This window comes from Abramis brama (assembly GCF_963993115.1).
Source record: "Abramis brama genome assembly, chromosome: 17".
NCBI lineage: Eukaryota > Metazoa > Chordata > Actinopteri > Cypriniformes > Leuciscidae > Abramis > Abramis brama.
In genome coordinates, this window is record NC_139979.1 from 33,825,295 (window position 1) to 33,850,954 (window position 25,660).

The 25,660-nt window shown below is 40.5% G+C and overlaps 1 protein-coding gene across 1 annotated transcript in view; it reads right to left on the reverse strand.

Moving 5' to 3' along the window:
• Positions 1–229: 229 nt before the first annotated feature.
• The window catches only part of grik3 (glutamate ionotropic receptor kainate type subunit 3), a 154,521-nt gene continuing 129,090 nt past the window's right edge, over positions 230–25,660 (reverse strand). Inside the window, exons 12-16 of the mRNA XM_084088612.1 lie at positions 22,426–22,544; positions 13,640–13,857; positions 6,929–7,154; positions 5,875–6,125; positions 230–1,803 (exon numbers count right to left, since the gene is read on the reverse strand). Of these exons, the coding sequence (XP_083944738.1) occupies positions 1,369–1,803; positions 5,875–6,125; positions 6,929–7,154; positions 13,640–13,857; positions 22,426–22,544 (1,249 nt within the window). The 3' untranslated portion in view covers positions 230–1,368. The remainder of the gene's footprint in view (positions 1,804–5,874; positions 6,126–6,928; positions 7,155–13,639; positions 13,858–22,425; positions 22,545–25,660) is intronic.

Sequence of the window (25,660 nt, forward strand, 5' to 3'; positions counted from 1 at the left end):
CAGAATATCTGAGCTACTCTTTTCCATGCAACAAAAGCGGGTGGTGATTTATATTTCCAAACACACACAAAAATGACAATAAAGGCACTATAAAAGTAGTCTGTATGACTAGTACATTATACTGAGTTTTCTGAATCTACACGATAGCTACAGTATGTGTGAGACAAGGTTTTGACATCTAATCTTGGACTACTTTTATGGTACTTTTTATCCATTTTTTTTTTTTTTTAAAAAGCTCTCATCAGCTTTCATTGTATGGAAAAAAAAAGTGCAGCTTGGACATTCTGCCTAACATCGGATTTTGTGTGTCAGGGAAGACAAAATATCACAGGTTTTGGGTGATTTTCAGTTTGGGTAAATAAACCTGACAACAACAAGAGTGGAAGATGGAATGATTTGATGTTTTGATGAAGGCCACACCATCTATAAACTCTGTACTTCCACAAGTTGACATAGCAGATGCTGATGGCAAAAGCCAATATAGTCGTAGCTGAATAGATACATGGCAAGAGACATTCTCACTCATGTATGTCTTAAAACGGTTTCCTTCATAAGCTCTTCATATATGGCAAGCTCTTCGTTTTGTGTTGAATCCTCTGTACGTATCATGTGAAGTGAGTATTCTTGATATGAAGGCTGTAATTCTCAGGAATAACTCATTAACAAACGTGTCACTCGCTCTCTTGTCTGTAGGGCAAGCTGCGTTTCAAGTGTCTAAATCCATTTGGACGACAGATCTTTGGCAACTCTTGTGTTTATCCGTCATTACCATTAGATCTCGTTGTGTAAAAAAAAACAAAAAAAACAACAAAAAAAAACATCTGCCGGCAATGTATGAAGCACAAATAAATCAAAATGGCTTCAAGTCTTGCTCAAAACTGCCGTACAGAGTTGTTACTCATTTGTCAATTCGTTTAGGTGACTCTAATGAAATCAACCCTGTTTGTTTGTGCATTTCCGTGAGCAAACGATGTTCGTCTGCACTCTCTAAACTCGCAGTCTAAGGGTTTTCTACTAATCTAGCAGGTCACATGACTGCTGCGGTATTAAACTAAACCGTTCCTACAGTCTGACGCATACCTGTAATGTACATCGCATTCACAGAGACGTTTGTTTTGCACCCCCCACAAAAACTCTTTGAAATGAACTTGATGTGCTATAAATGATACTCTAAGAAAACTACTCCCATTCGTCTGTTCGTTTATTGCCATGCTCATAAAAAGCCTCGTTTCCACATTTTCACTCGGTTCCAATGAGAAACACGTTTTCGTTTGATCGGGGGAGGGGGGAGGGGGGGGCTCCTTCGAGTCTTTCGAGTGCCGTTTGTAAACATCAGACTCGGTTAGTTTGGCTAGACGTGGTTCGTTCTCACAGGAAGGATACGGATCGGCCTCCCTCTCGCAATGGCATTGTGGGATACATTGGTTTGAGGATGTGGTCACTAACTGGTTTGCTGCTACTGCCACCGTTCTGACTGGCCATGTGGTGTCGGATGTCTCTGCGGTTGATGGTGAATGCCGTGATCATCTCGGAGCCGTAGTCCCTGCTCTCCGGCACGGCTCCGGGGACGTGCCTCAGTTGGCCGTCGCCCAGGCAAGTCATGGAAACACGGGCGTCGTTGCGGTGCTGCGGCTCATGTTGTCCTGTCCTGGCAGGCGACGGGCGTTGAAGGAGTGCATGTTGATCACCGCGTCTGTCTTCAGCGTGGCTGGTGGCGGATGCTGGTGGGGTGGCTTGAGTTTCACCCGTCTCTCGCACGTGAACGACAGTCTGATCTCGTCCGTCACCGCACTGCAGAAAGACCTCTTGATGGAAAAAAAGGGACATGGTGTGGTGGGAAGGATAACAAGAAAAGAGGAAATAAGTACTTTCACGTTCATTAGCTGAGGAAGACATGTTGGTGCTAACTGTGGGACGGAAGCTAGGAGTTTGTCAGCAAATTGAAAATATTCAAAGTCTCATGCCACCAAGGCTGCTTTTGTTTCAGAAATACAGTAAAAACTATTATTACAATTTAAAGGGGTCTTTTAATGCCCTTTTTACAATATGTAAAATACGTCTCTGATGTCCCCAGAGTGTGTATGTGAAGTTTTAGCCCACAGACATTTTTTTATAGCATGTTAAAATTGTCACTTTTTGAGGGTGAACGAAAACGCACCGTTTTTGTGTCTGTCCCTTTAAATGCAAATGAGTTGCTGCTCCCGGCACAGAGGGCTGAGCTTCAAGAGCTTGTGTGTGTGTGTGTGTGTGTGTGTGGGTGGGTGTGTGTGTGTGTGTGTGTGTGTGTGTGTGTGTGTGTGTTAGCAGTTCTGATTACCTCACACACACACGCACGGAACATTTAAAAAAACGTTTAGCCTTTTATGTTCAAACCGGAGTCAGACAAAGATGGAGAGACTCAAGAAGAAGTGACAACATGTAGAAGCAACAGGACGTTTCTGAATGGTTATTTTATGAATTTATGTAGCTGATGTGGAGTTAACGACCTTCTAGTCATTGATTAGCAAAAAAGTGATTTCTGTAAAAGAAAATATCTCCCTTTGCTTTGAACTTTGAGCGTCATAACTTTGCAGATGTTGTTAATGCTCAAACAGCAACATTACACACTAACTAAAGTTAAAGTGAAATCAAAATCAACCACCCCTTAAAATTAACTGTTTTCTATGTGAATATATTTTTAAATGTTATTTATTCTTGTGATCATTTTTATGATCTTTTTGCCTTTTTATGTCTTTCAGTGTTCAATGTGTTTTCTTTTTTTGACAAGCAAAATAATATTATAGCTACTTCTAAACAAGACCAAAAACAATCCTTAAAATAACTTCCAACATGTGTGGAAAAATAACACAATGTTCCAGTTTAGTAAGGAACATAATTCATTTTGAGGAGGATGTGATAAAAATATTCTCATTTTAGAGCGTGCTTTTACACTCAAATACATGATCAAAGTGGTTTAAATGTCAACCTCAGCACTGGCATCTTATCTGCGAGATGTGTCTACATAAAAAGTGATTTGCGATTTGCTTGCTATGCTTTTTGATGTTCGATCGGTTATTCATCTCTCCTTTCAAATAGCAGATCTATTCTGTGATGTTATCAGGTGTGAATGAAGGCTCAGCTTTAGTCAGCGTGCTGAACATCTTCATCTCAGTATGTCTAAAATCTGTTACTCTGTACGTGTAATGGTACAAGGCCTCGCTAGGCATTCGCTAGGGTCTTCTGGGTGATTGCTCTGGCGTTTTAGCAGTTGCTGGGCTAATGTGGGAGGTTTTGTAGGACACTGCGTGATGTTCGGTCCTGCGTGATTGATAGAGCATTGCAGTTTCAAGCCTGATGTCTTAACCCTCTCATCGCATTCAGGTCTGTTTTGACCCGGAAAAGGTAGATTCAAATTTCTAAAAAATCCATAATTTATATTGGTAATTCTCACATTATATGTTCTTATAAATTTCAGATAATTATATTTTCAGATCAAATTTCTCATAAATATTGATAAAAAATATACAGTGAGGAAAATAAGTATTTGAACACCCTGCTATTTTGCAAGTTCTCCCACTTGGAAATCATGGAGGGGTCTGAAATTGTCATCGTAGGTGCATGTCCACTGTGAGAGACATAATCAAAAAAAAAAAATCCAGAAATCACAATATATGATTTTTTAACTATTTATTTGTATGATACAGCTGCAAATAAGTATTTGAACACCTGTCTATCAGCTAGAATTCTGACCCTCAAAGACCTGTTAGTCTGCCTTTAAAATGTCCACCTCCACTCCATTTATTATCCTAAATTAGATGCACCTGTTTGAGGTCGTTAGCTGCATAAAGACACCTGTCCACCCCATACAATCAGTAAGAATCCAACTACTAACATGGATAAGACCAAAGAGCTGTCCAAAGACACTAGAGACAAAATTGTACACCTCCACAAGGCTGGAAAGGGCTACGGGGAAATTGCCAAGCAGCTTGGTGAAAAAAGGTCCACTGTTGGAGCAATCATTAGAAAATGGAAGAAGCTAAACATGACTGTCAATCTCCCTCGGACTGGGGCTCCATGCAAGATCTCACCTCGTGGGGTCTCAATGATCCTAAGAAAGGTGAGAAATCAGCCCAGAACTACACGGGAGGAGCTGGTCAATGACCTGAAAAGAGCTGGGACCACCGTTTCCAAGGTTACTGTTGGTAATACACTAAGACGTCATGGTTTGAAATCATGCATGGCACGGAAGGTTCCCCTGCTTAAACCAGCACATGTCAAGGCCCGTCTTAAGTTTGCCAATGACCATTTGGATGATCCAGAGGAGTCATGGGAGAAAGTCATGTGGTCAGATAAGACCAAAATATAACTTTTTGGTCATAATTCCACTAAACGTGTTTGGAGGAAGAAGAATGATGAGTACCATCCCAAGAACACCATCCCTACTGTGAAGCATGGGGGTGGTAGCATCATGCTTTGGGGGTGTTTTTCTGCACATGGGACAGGGCGACTGCACTGTATTAAGGAGAGGATGACCGGGGCCATGTATTGCGAGATTTTGGGGAACAACCTCCTTCCCTCAGTTAGAGCATTGAAGATGGGTCGAGGCTGGGTCTTCCAACATGACAATGACCCGAAGCACACAGCCAGGATAACCAAGGAGTGGCTCTGTAAGAAGCATATCAAGGTTCTGGCGTGGCCTAGCCAGTCTCCAGACCTAAACCCAATAGAGAATCTTTGGAGGGAGCTCAAACTCCGTGTTTCTCAGCGACAGCCCAGAAACCTGACTGATCTAGAGAAGATCTGTGTGGAGGAGTGGGCCAAAATCCCTCCTGCAGTGTGTGCAAACCTGGTGAAAAACTACAGGAAACGTTTGACCTCTGTAATTGCAAACAAAGGCTACTGTACCAAATATTAACATTGATTTTCTCAGGTGTTCAAATACTTATTTGCAGCTGTATCATACAAATAAATAGTTAAAAAATCATACATTGTGATTTCTGGATTTTTTTTTTTTTTTTTAGATTATGTCTCTCACAGTGGACATGCACCTACGATGACAATTTCAGACCCCTCCATGATTTCTAAGTGGGAGAACTTGCAAAATAGCAGGGTGTTCAAATACTTATTTTCCTCACTGTATAGTTGATATAATATAGTTGTATTGCATCACTCTTGTCATTTTTATTTATTTATTTAAAGACATTCGACATTTTTAACAATAAAAAGGTAGTAAATTTAATAATAGCATGGTAAAAACACAATAACATTCTCTGACAAATCACTGGCAAAAGTTATGTGTTGAAAAAGAAATAGCAAAGAGACATTTTAAATATGTATTAATAAACTAGTGTTTTCTGAGTCAGTGTTGGCTGCAAATATGAAGCTGACGATGCTGACTCGCCATCTCCACAGTATTGTGAAATATTAAGTCATGACTGTTTTAAAAGCTTATGTTCCACCAGGTACAAACGGACCCAGGAATGCAAAAAGTATATTACATTGTACATTACAAGGGTCATCCTAAAAATTTGTCACGCACAAAAACCTTGCACACTGAGTCTGATGCGTATTAATTAATCTGTTGCAGAATTTCAGTGAACCAATCGATCCTGAACAGTTCTGGATTTTGGCGTTCGCTTGTACGGTGGCTCTGAATTGTCAAAACACCTCTCAAAATGCTTGCTACAAATGCGAAAAACGCAGAAAATGTAACCCGATCCAATTTTTTTTATAACAGACAAAACGTGACGTGAGGTCGTATTTATTTTTTAATGTGCGGAAATTTCTGACTCTGTGTGCAAGGACCTTTAATGTTCAAAGAACACCACAAGTAATCGTTTTCTTTCCTCTTTATTAGTCAATGACATTATAGTTTCCACTTCCAGTCCATCTCACCTGTTCGCGCTCTGAAGTTTTCCTCAGTTTGTAGATGAACTCTCCTATCGCCACGAACACGGACAGCACCAGCCCAGATGCCAACACAATGAAGATGCCGCCCAGATTCTGGATGCCCATGGGACCCGTCTCATAGCGCTCGTCCTCCAGACAGTTGCTGTCGCTCCACCACTTCTCCTTCAGCATGTGCATACGGCCATCTTCCAGGATACCCAGGATAGCGATCGTGATTTTATCCCTGTACGGTGAGCCTGGAATAAAGTCATTCATAAATCAGAATCTTCAGTGGAATATGAAGTACTGAGAAAACTGCAATTAAACAAGAATGCTTTAACATTCTAACACCAACTCCACGCTTGAAAGGAGAGGCGTTTCAACAATGCGTTAAATACACACACACACACACACACACACACGCACCCACTCTATTTCACGCTCAGTTTTTAATGAATACTGTGTAAAGTTCCAGTCACACTAGGCTTTAGGCATGTAAAATTACTTCAACACTGCAAACTATGCAGCTTGTAAGTCTTATGAATTCAGCTAAGAGGTCAGTATGTGATATTTACATCATCTTTTGATCAAATGTCTTGCTTTTGGTGGTCAGATCCACCAAACTTCAATTTTGATTCACATGCATGTCAATGAAGGTGAATTGAACTTGACTTAAACAATGTGAAAGACATTAAAACAATCCAGTCATTTATAACAAACTTGAATGAAGTTCAATCCTGAAATAAAATTTCATTAGGTTCAGAAACAGAAGGATGTCCCTTACAGGTTTTGTCAGATTTAGCTCACTTCTGGGTTCAAATTTGTCCCCAAAATGTGTCTATAGGTATATTTCACCTTAAATATAAATCAAACTACACAAAGTAATTCTTCCACCAAGAGATATATTCCTAATCGTGTAGGCTAGAAAGGAGAATGCACGGTCAAAGGTCAGCATACATTAGCATATTACAACCGCTTATCTTGTGGCTCATCCGCTTTCAGAATCAAAACAGTTTGTGTAGTAACGGTGAAACAGTTCGTGTAGTACCAGTGGCTTTACCTTTCGGGGTGCCGATGCCGTAACCTTTACTGTCGATGATGCCGCCGACCTGCGTGAGGTTGCAGTTTCTGCGGGTCACGTACTCAATGGTGGCCGACTCCATAAGCAGAGCGTAGTCGGACTTTAACACTCTCTGAATCCCGTCTTCAATGGACTTGACGAACGATGTGCTCTGTCTGCTACTCATGAAAGCCCACATCTTCTCAAATGTAGACACTTTGGATTTCTGAAAGAGAGAAGCATAATTTTTTCAGTAATCTAAAGTAGCATGTGTTCGCATTTTTGGACTCACTCTGGTTTGCTGGTCCGTACAATATACTGTATATTCACACGACACTATTGTCTTCAATAGTGATGCTTATAGCTGAATTGAACATTTCATAATTGGATCAACTTCTACACATTTATTAAACTGAACTGAATCAACACTGAACTGATTTGAGCTGAATAATGACACTATTGAGCTGCTTTAGCGCAAACATTAAATTTGTCTCATAATTATTTTATGAAGTTTGCACTGATTTGTCACTGTGAAGCTGCTTTGAATCAAATCTGTTTTGTATAATGCACAATTCTGACTTTTTTTCTTGCAATTCTGACTTTATAACTTGCAATTGCGAATTTATATCTCAAAATTCTGACTATAACTCGCAATTGCTAGTTTATATCATGCAATTCTGACTTTATAACACAATTGCAAGGTTATATCATGTAATTCTGACTTTATAACACAATTGTGATGTTATATGATCCAATTCTGACTTTATATCACACAATTCACAGTTACCTTTTAATTTTTTTATTAATTATAATATTGTGCAAAACAAAAGTATTTCGGTATTGATCATTTGCTAGTTAATAGAATACAATTTGCTATTTGTTTACTGTCACAAGTGTTTATTTCAGCTGTAAACTGCTGAAAATTGTATGTATAAGTATGTTTTTGGAGTTGATGTTGATGAATAGTGTGGTGTGACAGCAGTTTAAGATCCAGGCTAATATCTGAAAGGATGACGCTACACAACGAGAGATTCATGAGCTTCCACCTTCATGCCCTTGATTAAGACATTTAACCTTAGGATACTCCAGGGGGACTGAACTTTTAATACATGTGTTGCTTTGGATAAAAATGCTCGCTGATCAAGCATAAACAATTAGCCCTGTGCTTATTTTGTGCAAAATAACGCTTGCAAAACTGAATCTGCATGCTAATTTGAATACAAAATGTATACAATTGCATACTATATAATTTCATAAGAATAACTGAAATGTTTTTATTCAACATCCCTATGCAACACACTTCTTTTGTATAAAATGACAAATTTACACAATTGTCATGTGACTATGTGTTTTGCTGCAACCAGATATAGTAGAACAGAAACTGTTGTAGGTCCAGTTGACAGCAACACACTAGACATCCAGGAGATTTTCCTCGTCCTGAGTCTCGTCTCCATTACAGTGACACTCTCCAGCTTCACACTACGGTGTGCTGGTGTTGGCGCTCTTCTCTTAACCTTGAGCACCTGTTATTGTTCCTCCCCCTTCAAACGCTATTTTCCCTGGTGTCTCTCAATATAATTGAAAGTGGCTGGGAATTGGCTTCAACGTTGGACTGCACAAGAATGAATAAGCGACTGGAGTGATATAGCTGACACTTCCTAGATTAAACAGTCACTGTGTACACTGGATTATGGCAGTTATTATCCTGCTTTCACCACAGCTGTGCTCGTTTTAATGTACGTGAACGCTAGCCTACTACCTGCTGGATCCTTTTCATTAGAAACTGTCAATAATATTTTTGAAAATAATATGTGAAGCAGTATGCAAAAATAAGTTTTCCAAACAACAGTATGCTGCATGGTTATTTTGCATTATTTAGTAAGTTTGTGTAAACAATTATATTTTGGTGGTTGGTTAAATATTAAGTCTAGAAAATGTGTTGGAAAACTGTGTTTGGTTTATTTCTTTACACTGGTCAAGTCGAGCACGTTGCATTGTGGGATACGAGGTTGCAAAAGAGGCTCATTGGAAATATGTGACTCTGCCTACATTTCTAAAAATATGTTGGTCCAGGTACATTTCACTGCACTTTTCATGTGGCATGTACACTAGAGGAGTTATAAATAGCCACGTTTCCATTACAGAATTGCGCTAAACTTTTGCGATATTTTCTAAATGTTGATAAAAAACTATTGCGAAATGGTGGCGTTTCCATTAACCGATGTTATGTGACTAAAACTTCTTCCTTTCAAGAGAAGTCATTCCAAAAATCATGGTGATGGTGAGATTAGATGAGCGACTGAGCAAGTTTACTACATTAGAAAAAAACAAATATATGAAACTGATTATGTGATACAAATGTCAAAATAGCACATAGTAATGTACAAAAAAAAAAAAAAAAGTCTTTCATTATTGATAATTTGCCCCTGTAATCATAATTTTTGTGCAACAGAACAGTAGTGTTCATTTCAGCTTAAAACTCCCGTGGGATGTGTGTATAGGTATAGTTCCCTATCAGTTGGTCACTCTCGACGTAGGTCGTGACCGACGAATAGGAATCTTGCTAGAGTGGCTAATCTACTTAGAGTGAAACTAAATGAGCCAATGCACATTGGCGTGCAATCATTTGCATCAGCTGTCGAGCCACACATATATATATAATGAGCAGTAGGTGCGATTGCACTTCAGCTTTTTGCTTTGGAGCCGAGCGTTTCGATGCTGTTCTCTTCATGGAAGCTGTTTATATTAAATGAGCAAGCTCTCCAGGAGGATATCTTACGTCTGGTGCGGGCCATACAGCGCGGGATTGGGGTCGACTTCTTTCTCTCTCTCTTTCTGTCTTTTTGTGTTTGTGTTGTTTGTAAACTGAGCAAAACGAAAAGGCTGTTCTTACAGCTGGTACGGTGCGCCAAGAGCGCTGAAAGGCCGTAAGATGGGATACGAGGTTGGTAAGATCGCCACGAGAGAGAGACAGCACACGACAGGCTGCACACTTCCGTCTGTGTTCGCTGCGACCGTTCCCCTGCGTGCTTCAGCACCAAGGAGAGCAGTCTCCTGAAAGAGCTTGCACGGGTAGAGCGCGTCTTTTTAAAGATGTCACTCTACCTGTGTATTTCTGGATGCGGTCGTTACCAGGGATTGTGGGATGGTCACGAACGCTGTCTGGGCATTGAACATGCTGATGCAGCGTTCGTGGATGAGTCATGTACCCATTGTGGGAAGATGACCATCTCGAAGCTACGGTCGAGACTCTCGTTCCTGAAAAGGGGCGGAGACCCTGCGCCTCTGCCGCAATCTAATCCTCCACAGAGGGTTACTTCAGGCAGTGGTGCAGGTGACGACGCGATAGAGCCGGTCCCTTCAGCCGATATGAGGTCAGGGTACTGACTCATGTCATGGGTACAATGGGTACATGGGGTCATGGGTGTCATGGGTACAATGAAGTCCCTACTTCATTGTACCCAAGAAAAGCGGTGGGTTATGACCGATCTTGGACCTGTGAGTTTTGAATCGGAGTCCCCACAAGCTAACGTTAAAAATGCTCATGCAGAAACGCATTTTCGAATGCATCCGTCCCCGAGATTGGTTTGCAGCGATCGACCTGAAGGATGCGTACTTTCATGTCTCGATTCTTCCTCGACACAGGCCGTTTCTGCGCTTTGCGTTCGAGGGTCGAGCATATCAGTACAAGGTCCTGCCCTTCGGGCTGTCCTTTTCTCCCCGTGACTTCACGAAAGTCATGGAGGGGGCACTTGTTCCCATGAGAGAACAGGGCGTTCGCATCCTCAACTATCTCGATGATTGGCTCATACTAGCACACTCTCGAGATCAGTTATGCGAACATAGGGACCTCGTGCTCAGGCACCTCAGCCAGTTAGGTCTTCAGGTCAACTGGGAAAAGAGCAAACTCTCCCCCGTGCAGAGGATCTCTTTTCTCGGTTGGATTCAGACAGCGATTCGTCAGCGCCTTCGGGGAGGCTTAGGTAGACCTGTTTGCCTCCTCAGAGACCTCCCACTGCCAGCTGTTTTACTCCCTGACCGAGGGAATACTCGGCACGGACGCACTGGCACACAGCTGGCCCCGGGGCCTCCGCAAATATGCGTTTCCCCCAGTGAGCCTACTTGCCCAGACCCTGTGCAAAGTCAGGGAGGACAAGGAGCAGGTCCTTCTGGTGGCTCCCTATTGGCCCACCCGGACTTGATTCCCAGAACTCATGCTCCTTGTAACAGTCCCTCCCTGGCCCATTCCTCTGAGGAAGGACCTTCTGAGGAAGGACCTTCTGACTCAGAGACGGGGCACCCTGTTGCACCCGCGTCCGGACCTCTGGAAACTCCATGTGTGGTCCCTGGACGGGACAAGGAGGTTCTAGGTGACTTACCCCCAGAGGTACTTAACACCATCACTTCAGCACGGGCGCCGTCTACGAGAAGTGCGTAAGCCTTGAAGTGGAACCTGTTCGTCGAGTGGTGTTCCTCTCGCCGAGAGGACCCCCGAAGATGTTCGATAGGGTCTGTGCTTTCCTTCTTGCAGCAAGGACGTGGCTCCTCGTTAACAGATATCTGTAGAGCTGCGGGCTGGGCGACACTTAACACGTTCGCTAGATATTATAGCCTACGTGTAGAGCCGGTCTCCTCCCGTGTTCTCACCCTAAACGGGTAGAAGCACTGAGAGGCCCGGCTCTGTCGGTTTGCTGCACCCTACTGTGCACCCTTATTGCTCCAGAGTGAAAAACCTGTTGAGTCCTCCAACACCCTCGGCCCGGACGCAGCAGAGTGTCTGGTGCCAGTCCTTTATCCATTGAATCCTTGAGAACCGGGTCTAGGCTGGGTCCCATATGTGTGACCCTGCGGGGATCCCATATGTGTATTTCTTCCACGGCTGCTCCTAAACGGAAGCCTGTGTCTTTCCCTTGGGCTAAGTCACCCAGTATTCATATGCAGTACAACCTTCGGGTTAGTCCATATGTATATCTCCACATAACTCCTTCGGGGAAGAATGTGGTTTCCGCAGCGTTCTCCTTTCTAACAGAAAGGGCACGCTTTCCCAGTGTTATCCAATAATCTCACTGTATGGGTTATCACAGAACAACAGTGACAGATACGCTCTGTGTAAGCCCTCTCCTATTATCCTTCCAGGCAAGAAGGGGCAAGAGGCTCGCACAGGGCGCTGGATGTGGTCAGCAGCTGTGGCGCTTTGGTAGGGATTCCTATTTGTCGGCCACGACATACGTGGAGAGTGACCGACTGACAGGGAACATCTCGGTTACGTATGGTAATGTACGTTCCCGTCGCCACATCTGCTGTGAACCGTCGAGGCAGCCAGCTCATCAAAAAATGAAGTGCAATCGCACCTGCTGCTCATACCCGTGCTGTGTGGCTGAACAGCTGATGCAAATGATTGCACGCCAATGTGCATTTAGTTTCACTCGAAGTAGATTGGCCTCTCTAGCGAGATTCCTATTCGTCGGTTACGATGTACGCCTCCGTTCCCTCCTTCAGGGAACGAGGGTTACCATACGTAACCGAGACGTTTTGCAGTTTGGCAGAAATGTAGGCAAAGCCATGTATTTCAAGTGAGCCTGGGTTGGGTTTTCTTCATAGTGAGCTCATGAAACATACTAGTGGATTTAGAAGTGGAACCAATTGTGTGTGTGTGTGTGTGTGTGTGTGTGTGTGTGTAGTTTGCGGTCGCAAGATAATGAAACTTTAACATCACAATTAGCACTCGGTTTAAATGGCATTTCATGGTTTTTTAAAGGAGGTCACGTAAGAAACCGTAGCTAATCACGGATAATTGTTGGCTCAATTCCATGAAACATTTAAAGTGACCCAAGAAAATTAACAAGTGTGAGCGCTCTTTGATTACTCTTGATAAAATGTTAAATTAACATTTGTCGTTCCAGGTCTGCTCGCTGAAATAATACCACGGCTGAAGTTTTAGAAAACAAGCAGAACTGAAGGTGTTCAGGCAGCGACAGCTTGCTATTTTAATTGCAAACACCTGTTTTTGTAATCTACATTCTAATGCTGAAATCATATACTTCAGAAGACAAAAAGGACACATAATCAAAGGAACTTTGTACACTAAATGTCAAAGCAAGGCTTTGGAAGTATTGATGCAATTTTGAACTCAAACATAAATCAAAACAAAAAATGATAATGTACACAAAAATATTAGGACATCAGCAGAAACCATGAAAGCAGCCTATATTTTGAAAGAATGTATGAATACGCAATCATTGGTTTAAAGACGGCTTGATTTTGTGTCACTCAGAAACCTGATATATTTTTATATATTCTTCTATGCTCGGCACTGCAGCATCTGAAAGCAAAAACTCAAAGCTGTGGAAAAGTAAAACCCTGCAGGCAAAAGTTTAAACTTTTGGAATAATAATAAATAAATAAAAAATCATTATGAAGGAACACTTCAAACATGAGAAGTGACAGCACAGGAGAATTTCCTTTTACAGTGGGAATTAAGATCTAACTGGAAAAGCTTAAAAAATGCTTTTGTGAAATTGTATTGATTTTCTCTCTCTCTCTCTCTCTCTCTCTCTCTCTCTCTTTTTTTTTAAAAAAGTTAGCTGAAGCTGTCTTTCAAACACATCTTCTTTTAACATTCAGCAGTGGTTCTCAACAAGAAGCTTCATGGAATAAACAGCATGTCTTATCATTGGTAAACGTCCACATGATCGTTTCAGAGGGTTGTACCTTGAAGAAGGACATGGTGGCTCCATCTTTGAGGACGCCAAACTCTATTTTGGTCTGTTTGGCCAGATCATCGGCCGAGTCTACAGGCGAGTCCATCCTCTCCACGGTGAGGAACGCTGCCAGGTTTGCTGTGTAGGAGGAGATGATGATGAGGGTGAAGAACCACCAGATTCCTCCGATGATTCGAGTCGAGAGAGCTTTAGGCATCAGTTCTGAACCTGAACACAAATTAAATGCATCATCAACTGATTACATAAAAATGCATCAAGATTTTTTGGTTAGATTTTATGCTAATATATGTTTATAAGAATAGGGAATGTGGATCAAATGTGTCAAAGGTCCTGTACACACTGTACATTCCATATAGTCTCTCACTTACTGAGGTGATAAAGTCTTTTTTTTTTTTTTTTATCAGAGAAATGAATACCTTGCAATGATGCACTAAATTGATCAAAAGTTAAAGGTCCCGTATTATGCCCCTTTTCACAAGATGTAAAATAAGTCTCTGATGTCCCCAGAGTGTGTATGTGAAGTTTCAGCTCAAAATACCAGATCATACATACAGATCATTTTTTACAGCATGTTTAAATTGTCATTTTTGGGGGCTCAGAAAAACGCGCTGTTTTAGTGTGTGCCCTTTAAATGCAAATAAGCTGCTGCTGGACGACCTAGGGGGCGGAGCCTCACGAGCTCGCGCTCAGTCTATCAGGACAATTTCATCTCATGGAATGATGACAAATATCAGAAACTCTCAGTAACGTGTTCATTTCGAGTCGGACAATAATGCCTACAGAGTCAGAGTGCTGTATAGAGATGGAACAGGTATAGTTTAGTAGTTTAATTACGGTTATTATAACGTATTTGTCATCTGCTTGTATGTATCCATTATTTATTAATAGCCTACAAGTCTGCTGTTTCGGACCAGGTCCGAATGATGATCAAACATATACTGATGAGTTTAATAAAGTTTATTGTACATCACACAAAAGATGAAGCGTCAGTTTTACTTCAGAAAATCACTGTAAGAGCTGAGTAAACACAGTAAGTTATAAGAAGTGCGCAAGTACATAAACGAATTTCGGTAGAGTTGAGGGAGCATTCCTGTGGGCGGAGGTTAGTCAAAAAACTGTTCTACTGACGTCATTAAAGAAGGAAGTAGAGGGATGTAGTCCAAACGGGCCGTTCAATGTAGGCGATTTCTGTTAAATAAAATATCTCGCTTGGCATTGAACTTTGAGCTTTATAATTTTACAGATATTATTTATGCTCTGACAGCAACATTACACACTAACTAAAGTTTGAAACATGGGATCACGAAGAACGGGACCTTTAAAGTAAAGAAAAGAAGAAAAGAAAAAGTATATCATGGTTTCCAGAATTTATCAGAATTTAAAGCAGCATAACTGTTTCAAATCATCATATTAGAATGACTTCTGAAGGATTATGTGACACTGAAGACTGGAGTAATGATGCTGAAAATTCAGCTCTAAACAGAGGAATAAATTACACTTTACTATATATTCACATAGAAAACAGTTATTTTAAATTGCAGTAATATTTCACAATATTAATTTGTTTTTATAGCTTTGGTGAGCATAATAGACTTATTTAAAGTGCCCCTATTATGTTATTTTAAAGTTTCCTAATGCTGTTTTGGAGTCTCCTACAACAGGTTTACATGCATCAAAGGTCAAAAAAAACTGTTTAATTTTCTCATAATATACATTTGCACATCACCACATTTTCATTGATCCTCAAACGACTCGTCAGATGAATCAATCTCTCTAAATCCCTCCTTTCTGCAAGCTACTCTGCTCTGATTGGCCAGACAGCTCAGTCTGTTGTGACTGGTTTACCGCGTTTTGGCACACGTCACGTGGAGTGTTGCCAACTTAGCGCTTTTGTCACTATATTTAGCGAGTATTCAGACCCCTTTAGCGACACATTTTTTAAAAAGCAACTAGTGACAAATCTAACGACTTTTTCTGGTGTTATTGGAGACTTTTGGAGACTCTCTGACGTGAAAGCACATATCGTTCTTACTCTTCTCAACGAGCAGCGGGTGCTGCCGTGGGCCCCACCCCGTCCCAAAGCACTCACAGGGGTCCAGTCCTCGTGCAGCAGCTGCAGTCAGGGCAGGAGATGTTCACCCCTCCGCGTCCAGACTGAAGCCGCCACTGGCTGATCCCGCCCTGGCTTACATTCAGCACGGGATGTAAAATGTCCTTTGTCTAAAATAATTAAATCACTGCACAAAAATAAATCGCTGCATTTCTTTTGACTCACACAGCCTCAGTCACTTACTCTCGTTCACTGTGTGTGTGCCTCTCTGTGACATAAGCTAAACTAGCTGGCTAGCTCATCATGACTCAGTCTAAACTCAAAAATACAGAAAGGAGTGGGAATCAAACCCTGAATTCAAAGGCTGGTTAAAGCTGTGTATTGGAGATAATACACAGGCATACTGTCTGTATTGTAAGGCTGATTTCCTCGCCACTTAGCAATGTAAAAAAACACAAGACAACTCAAAAATACACTCAAAAGGCAAAGCCTTATGATAGTTCCACCCAAAAAGCCATTTATGCTTAAAAAAATGTACTCTGCTAAAGATGCTGAGGCCACTATGGCATTAGCGATCGCTGAACACTTCTCCATGCTGGCGTGTGATCACATTGGAGAAGCATGCAGAGCTGCTTTCTCAGACTCCACTGCTGGAACCCATGCACAGGACAAAGTGCACAGAAATGATTAATGGTGTTCTAGCACCATACTTTCTGAAAAAGTTGGTCGCAGATGTGGGTGACCACCGTTTCAGCCTCCTCCTCGATGAGTCCACGGATGTAAGTGTTTCTAAATACCTGGGGGTTGTGATAAGGTACTTTAGTGACACCAAGCAGACAATTGTCTCAACATTTCCGGGGCTTGTTGAAGTGGAGGGAGGAGATGCCAGATCTATAGCCTGTGCTGTTGTGGCTTTCCTCGAGAAGTGTGGTCTTAAAAAAGAGAAACTCCTGGAGATAGGGACCGACAATGCCTCTGTTATGACGGATATTAACAATGGGGTCCATGAAGTGCTGAAGGAAGAGTATGGCCTCAAAGATCTGGTTCTTATTCGCTGTGTGTGTCACTCTCTGCAGCTTGCTGTAAGTCATGCTTCCAATGACACCACTTTCAACACACTCAAATGCAGTTTAGTGTGATAGTGTAGTAGACCAAGTGAAACAGCGCTGTGTTACCTCACAAGTTTCATTCTTCTAATAAACTGACCTGTGAGTATTATTCAGCACTAGCGGGTAAGTTAGTTTGGTAGAATGAAATGTCCTCATTCCTTTATATCCATGGGACTCGCGTGTGGCGCTGATATCTGTCTCTCATTAGCAATCGCGCCCTGCTTCACACCACAGTCATGTTAAAAACATCAGTGTATTCACTCGTCCATAAACATTATTAGATCCTTCGACATGACGGCAAGTTCCATAATTCCGCTTATTATCAACCTACGCCTTTGTTATTGTAAGAGGTTAGCGACCCCTAGCGTTGAAAAAAACTAAACAAAAAACATATTGTAGCTTTAAAAATGTTCATGTTTTACTGTGACTTGTTGTAGGCTCCTAAGTGGACCATAAGGTTAAAAACCAAACCAAACTTAAAATAAATAAATAAGTAACTCCACCAGAGTGTCTCTTTTGGGTCACTTTTGCCAGTCCCAAGCCTGGATAAAGGAGGAGGGTTGGAATTGTGACGTAAAAAAAAAAAAAAAAAAAAAAATGAATCGACAGAAGAAAGTTCATTTGTGGTTCTAAACATATTTAGGGTGTTTTTTACTCACAGTAAGCGGTTTGCGAATCCTGCATTGAACTCCAAAATTTGAGAAGCAGTCATCAGTGAAATAAGGGAAAACAGCAAAAGTTTAGGATTATACTGCTGTGATACCGTGGTAAAGATTAACTTTAACCACTGATTCTTCACATGCTCGTCCTTGGGCAGTGAAAATTCTGGCTTTACCTTCACACTATAGAGCACAGCGTCTTCTCGACATGATGCTGTCCAGCATCCACAGGAATCAGATGCAGTGTTTCAGGTTCAAGTTTTCCCTGGTGTCTGCACATGCAATATGCTAATGTTTCGTCTTGACATCACAACGAAAGGGCTTATGACTCGTTTGAAAAACTATTCATTTCATTGACTCAGAGTCGATTCTTACTTTTGAAAAGATTTAAGACTTTGCAGGATGTTTTCATTCATTTAGAGCCGTGTTACACACTAAATGAAAGGTCATTTTAAAAAATCCATAATAGAGGCCCTTTAAAAGAAAAAAATAATCTTATCAACTCCAAAATTTGGAACAGTACTAAGTAATTCTATTTTTCTTTTAAAAAAATCTATATACAAGGATAAAAGATTTAGAAAAATACTGTTCAAAATGGTACTACAATATACTATATTTTCTTTTCTTTTCTTAGACAAACCTTTATCCCTTTAAACTATCAGTGCATTCTGCAGCTCATCTCAAATACACAGAGACTCGAACCAAACAAACACAGAAATGATGGACAAACAGAGAGTTCCTTCAGGATGGGAGCCAGTGAACAGTGCAATGAGAAGCTGGGAAACTGCAAACACACACACACACACACACAATCACACGTACACACTCAATCACACGTATGCACGCACTCACACACACGCATGCACACGTACACGCACGCATGCACACACACACACACACACACACACACACACACACACACACACACACACACACACACACAATCACACGTACACACTCAATCACACGTATGCACGCACTCACACGCACGCATGCACACACACACACACACATACACATACACATACACACACACACACACACACACACACACACACCCACAAACACCCACACACAGACACATTATTTTACATCTATGTTTCTGAGGAGCGGACAAAATGTCCTCACTTAACTCTCTTTGTCTCTAGTCTGATGATCTAAAACTCAAACCGGTCCTCATAAAGATAGTTGTACAAGTACACACACACACAAACACAAATACACACAGTTCACCTTCACTAAGCTCTGTTTTGGCTAGAATACAAATTTAGTTGACAAGCTTTTTTTTATTATTATTTAAATAAAATCATTTTGCTTCAACACACAGAATCAAATCGGCTCTAGTGGGTCTTGGCTTTGTGGCCTTGCTTCTTCAGATGTTCCTTTATCATGTTTCAGCGTGCACGCTATTAAAGAAATGCTGATGTCACGGCAAACAACCAGCTGACAGATTCCCCGGCATTACGCTGAAGCTCAACATCTGCTTATCGCTGTGTAAAAGTAGCGAAGGCAAAGTTGCTAAACTGCGTTGGTCTGTGGGCTATTCTCCACGGGTTTGCTTCAGAGTCATATTAATTATGATGACCTGCTTTTCCCTGTCCTGCTATTTCCTTCACAAGCACTGAAACACATCGGCCCGGTCGAACTCAAAGCAGTTCCCGATGAGAATAATTACCTGCACTTAACATTCCCACCTTCTCCCGGAGAAGAGGAAAGTCACCGAGCGGCTCAGCGCCAGAGGCTGTGTTCAGTATTCAGCCTGATACTCCCACTCTTCACTAAAGCAATAATGTTTTAAACACCAGCATGGAGAAGAAATAAAGATATGTGCACGATTAGGAGAACTGAGCAAACTGATAAAACACAGCAGTCTCCAAATGAACATTTGTGCAGGCAGTCAGTGGTAAACAGAAACAGTGAAAGAAAGAAGGTTGGCTGGTTAAAGCTTGTTTAGCTGGTCATCCGCAACTAGCCGAACATTTCCGCAGGGTTTGGGACTTGCAAAAACAGACCATTTTTCATGTAATAATCTGCATTTTGCACAATGAAACATCCGTTTTTGTTGAGACATGAAAAATGCCTTTGTGCTTTTCTCAGTTGAGCTGAGCCGCTGTGCGCTAGCGTGAAGGAGCTTCCCGTCGACAGGAACTGATGTTAGACGAAAATGACAACGAAGAAGAGAATTAAGACAAACACTGTCTGGTATTTTCTGACATGTGGAAACATTTATTTTGTATGCATGCCAATTGTGTAGTGTCTGGTTTTATTTGTTCTCATTTTTTATCAGTTGTTCCTGCTGTCTTATTCTAGATACACTAATACTGGATTTCCTTTTATCCTTCCCAGATGATTATTTTATTGATGTTAATTTGCGTTTCATTATGAAGCGACTTTGTCTCAAATGTTTTCCAAAAAAAAATAAAAAATAGACCACTGACAGGCCATATAGATAAGAAAACCACCTTAGGATAGTAGATGACTTTAATTAACAAGTCTCTATTTTCTTTTCATTTAATCTCATTGCTGTCTAGAATAAACAGTTTTATGAAAATAAAATAAAAATTTGTATAAATATTAAGAAAGTTAGGAAGAATTAGCACTGTGTTTCTTACATGTGAAATATTAAATACTGAATTTGTAAAAAATAAATTAGTTTTATGTTATGTTGTAGTGAAAAAAACTATACATTTATACTAAGCATACTACAGATCCATTAAAATATTGACTAGCTTATCGCTTGAGACTGATATAAATATTATAATTAAACTCTATGTGGAGTACTTCTTTATTGCACAATGCACATTTCTTAATATAAAGCCTATGTGTTTTAACATCACTATTAGTAAGGATAGTATGATCTCTGTATAATATCAGTCTGTAAGTACAAGATATTTAAAGTGTACTTAAATTAAACTTGTAATATTTCCACTTTAGCACAATCAAACACTTCAGTATATTTTTAGTTGGACCTCAGCACTCTTTCTGGATAACTAAAGTGCCTTAAGTACAAAATTAGTTGTTCCCATTTAGCAGACTTTAAGAATACCCAATTTAGTATACCAACAGTACAATTACAGTTATTTATGTTATTAAAGTAGGCTACATATATATGTAAATGTATTTGTAGTATACTTAGCATAAAATAAATGTATTTCAAGTACATTTTGGTATATTTGGTTTTTCGTAACACATTAGTTTAGGGTCCAACTCTCACTCTATTAACTAGTTGCATATTAGCATGCATTTTAATAGGATAGTGGCTGTTTATTAGTACTTATAAAGCACATATTAATGCCTTATTCTGCATGACCATATTCTACATCCCTTTACAATACCTAAACTTAACAACTACCTTACTGACTATTAATAAGCAGTAATTAGGAGTTTATTGAGGCAAAAGTCATAGATAATAGTTAGACAATAGTGAGAATTGGACCCTAAACTAAAGTGTGATCTTGTTTTTCACTAGCTGTGCCTGCTGTCTTAGCTGGATGCAATAAAACTGAACTTATTTTTAACACCATCTAATACTAGTTGATGCTTTAACAGTTTTTAGACTCTAAATTGCTGCTAAAGTGTAAATCATCAATCATTCACGCAACCCTAGTGAGTAAACAAACACACACGGTACGTCACATGACTTTGAGAGTCAAGAGAGAACTTCTATTGGCTCCAGACAACCAATACATGAAGTGTGTGTTTCAAACCGACAGGTATCGCATGCATATCTTATCAGTGGAGATTTCATGCGTAACGAAAAGTGCAGCAGATTTGCACTCCCCGAGAGTAAAGAATCGCCGTGGGCACAGGAAGAGTCTTTTCTATTTGTCTCCTTACATGAGGTAAAACATTTCATTACTCCCTGGCACGTTTTATTATGCCGTTTGGTTTTGAGGGTATCATTTGCTAATGTGTGCCTGTGAGGGGTGTGGAAACAGCTTCAACCCCTGCGTGTCTTTAATAGCTTCCTCCATCTAATTCTGTGAGGTGGCGCTCAGCACAGAGCCAAACACAATATTTAAAATGGCATTAAGGGAGATAATATTTGAGAGAGAGAGAGAGTGAGAGAGTGTCATTCCCTTTGGTGTTGTGTTGAGATAAAATCTCAGATTAGCACTTCTTATTCAAAAGTGGCTCCATTAAAATACTAAAATACTGAATCCACATGATTTTGGTTTCGTTAGCGATTCTTGTAAGTTTGCCGTCTCCATGTATATTCAACAGCGAACTGAAATACTTTGACTGAATTTCAGTCTTAACTGAACATGATGAGACAGAAAAACTCAAAGTAATGCAATTAAGACCATAAATAGATGCAGTTGGATTATGCTTGTGTCAAATAAATAACACATACATAGAAGAAATAAGAAAGAGAAACATGAGAAGATAAATCTCTTAAATACCCTTGATAATGAATATGTACAGTTATTTTCATCTTCTTCATTAGTGTCCAAAAGTGATGTCACGAGGGCATGTTTATTATTAATGACCCTACAAGAATGATTAAACCATCAAAATATGAGGAAAATATTTTATATTCTCGTGTCCCTCTGAAGCTGCACGTCAGCCATGGTGAACGACTGAAACGCTGTATTGAGACATGCAATAAACAAGAACCAGACGAACCACAGAGACGTCCCACTGTGCCTGTGCTACCATTGAAACAGTCTTCTGTCGACTGTCATCCCAACCTCAAACTCACAATCCTGAAGGTCTCTGAGTGTCAGCAAACAAACGCTGCTGTTATCCCTCTAACCTGCCAGTGTGTGTGACAGATGTTTGACACCCCTCATCCCCGCCTCACTGACAAGCAAGATGAATACTCCCTCCTCCTGTCAGAAGAGTCTGAACTCTGTGGTTTTGACAGGTAAAGGGTGGAAGACAGTCATATCACTCTGTTGTCAGGTTTTTTGGCTTGTTTGGAAAGTGTGTTGAGTTTGCAGAAGAACAAGCATACCTTGCTGCATGAGGGAGCCCACGCCAAACCAGAAGCTGTTGAGGAGCGTGAAGTTGTTCTCCACCACATCGGAGCCTGGGTTACACGGATGGGCATCGTACCACTCGTACGGGCTGAACCTGAAGCGAGAACCAGAGAGAGTCACAAATATGACACATTTAAAGCTTTTAATGTTGTTTATGTGTCTATGTGGTGTTTTTAATGTGCTTTAAGACAAACCATGTGTAAATTCATAAGTCGACAGCATTGCTGAGTATTTTCTCCTTAAAACTGCAGTGAACCAAAGACAGTCTCAAAAACACGCTTTGAAATCGCTGGTGTTTCTGACGTCACAAACTACCTTGTAACCAATCAGATCAACGTGTGATCGTCAACCAGTGGATCTCTGAGCTGAGTGAGTGAGTGGAGGCGGGGCTCATTTGCATATTCATAGAACCGCGTATACTAAATGAGGCAAGGGTGTCGAGTTACACTCAAGCTATTTTAAGGCATGAAGAATGTTTTTCAAGGAAAAATATTTAAATATGTCATTTTGGTGATCAAAGATGAGTTTTAAGGAATAAAATTATTGACCACAGGGGGACTTTAAAACTGTAGTTCTGGACCACAAATGACACCAAATTGATCTGTAATAAAAAATATTTCCCAAACTTTGAAACTTTGTGACATTTTGAATATTACTGGAGCAAGAGCCAGATTTGCATGAGCAAACACCACTTACTGGTATATTTCTGTAATTTAGTCATTAATGTTTCATATTGTGAGATTTGCTAATAAAGTGCACGGTGTCTTTTAAGCAGACTGTATGAATGGCTTTTGATTCCTAACCATGAACTCTTAGTATTAGAGTAGCACTTTACTTTAAACTAGACTTTACAATCGTTCCAGAGGCGTTTATAACCCCAGGGAAATGTATCACAGATTGGCCACTTCAGGGCATTTTGTTCAAATCATGGAAAGTATCTCACTTTCTGTGACACGAGTGCAGTGTCTCAGCTCTTCTCAACAGCTTGTTAAACTATAACATAATTAACTCTGGACACTCCCTGCAACTGCAGATGTGTGTAATTTCCCTTCTAACACCTGTCCTTTAACATCGACAGTCTGGAAGCAGATGCTTCAGAAGATGAGAGACGCAGGTATTGTCAAGGGACTTGTTAGCAGAGCTCAAGCATCGTTGCAGGATTACACTGGTCTGTGTGCATGTTTTCACTCATTACCAGGGGAAAAAAGAATAGGAAAAGTCTGCATGTCTGGTAATACATCACTGTGTATTACTTTTTCACTGTCTTATGTTAAAGATGATATGTTATGTAATTGTTTTAAAACTATCTCATAATCTTATTATACAGAGACATCAATAAATATGCCTTTCTCTGGCTGATTTCCCTGAAGAGTGCAAAAAAATATACTTGAAAACATTGCTCTGTTTGTTTTAACATCCCGGCCAGCTGATATAGCAACACTGGCTCGACCAATGGCGTGAGTTTGGGGCTGGGCCATCTGTTTATTCAACCAATGGCAGACAGGGAGTGTTTTGGAAACATGTTTGACATTTTTTTTATTTATTTTTTTATTCAGTTTGGATACGCTTGTGTCACCGAAAATACACATTTCGCTTTTAAATATAATAAATAAGCAAGTAACAAAATATAAATGCATCATTTAAAATGCCCTTGATAATAAGTATATCCTGTACATACAGTAGTTTCCATCTTCTATGTGGAACAAGCACATTTCTTAAGCTAAAGATGTCAGAAGAAAACTGTCTGTATGGTCTTCATATTAGGACATCCTCCGACTCCAGTAATTTGTTAGAACAGCACCTCAGACTAAAATGCTCCAGGTCTCATGAAAAACAATGTCAGGTTTCAGATCTCAGGTCTCATACAATAAAGCATTGGACGAAACAACTAAGACATAAAGGCATCAGACATAACACATTATTATCACAAAAAGTACTCTTGCACCTTCAAAAATCCATGTATCCCTTAGTAATACACTGCACAGTTTCATGTGCTGCCTGTGCCAATTGACAAAAGTTTAAATTGCATCTAATTATGTCAATATAATATATACTGTATGTTTTGTCGGATGCCTTTACACCTGAAGCTGTTTCGCCTGATGCCTAATTGTATGAGACCTGAGAGCTGAAACCTGGTGTGTTTTTCACAAGACCTGAAGCCTTTTAGTCTGAGGCATGAAGCAGTTTCACCAGACGGCTGAGGATCTCCTACATGTACAGCAAGTCTGACTTCTGAAACGTCTCTAGTGTCTGAACTCTTCATTAATGGTCAGTCTGAAATGCCCTTCAGCGAGAGCCGCTAAACACTTCTGGCGCTCCTACAAATAATGACATCGCCACTCAAAGGACCCTCAAACAGGGTGTTAAAAACCTGTTTTGAAAGCAGTCTTTATATGATTGACTGGACTGCAAATTGTGTGATATGAACTTTTAATAGCAGTTTGATCTGTGGCAGCTTTTATGGCAACCCTTCCTCACTCTCGCAATACAGACACCGAACGTCTCCTACCTACTGCTTTCAATGAGGAACCTTTGGTGTAAACAGACTGACGTGAATGGGCAAGGGACTTCGCCAGACATGATATGTTGGTGTATGATTTTTAAAGTTTGAATGTATACTGACATAATTTGACATTAATAGGCAGAGAAAAGCACAATCATAATAAGCTCATATAAGTATTCCAAACTGCAACATTGCAAGTCTTCAGAGGCCAATTATTTCTTTGTTACAAACCTAAAATGTGTTCAATGTCCAAATCTACCATAACGCTCAAATTCAATTCAAAAATCGCCGCCTGCCATTGGCTTTGGTGTGTCTCATGAACGATTGAGACATGCTCAAGTTCAGAGGGGAACATTTAGACATTCTATTAACAATGAGTAACTTTGCAACTAATGTCAACTAACTCTCATTAGAGTATTAGTAGACTGTCTGCTTAATATCTGATAACTCTTTATTTTGATGCTCCTCAAGAGACATTCTACTGACTATAAGTAACTTTACAAGTTCATTTCAACTTATTCTAGCAACCCGAACCCTAACCTATCAGTCTACCAATACTGTAATGAGAGTTAGTTGACATGTAGTTGCAAAGTTGCTTGTAGTTAGTAGAATATCTGTTGGGGAGCATCACAATCAAGAGTAACCGCATTCTCAGTTTCACTCTAGCCCCTTTCACACAGCGCTTTGAACCCGGGAAATTGCCGGCA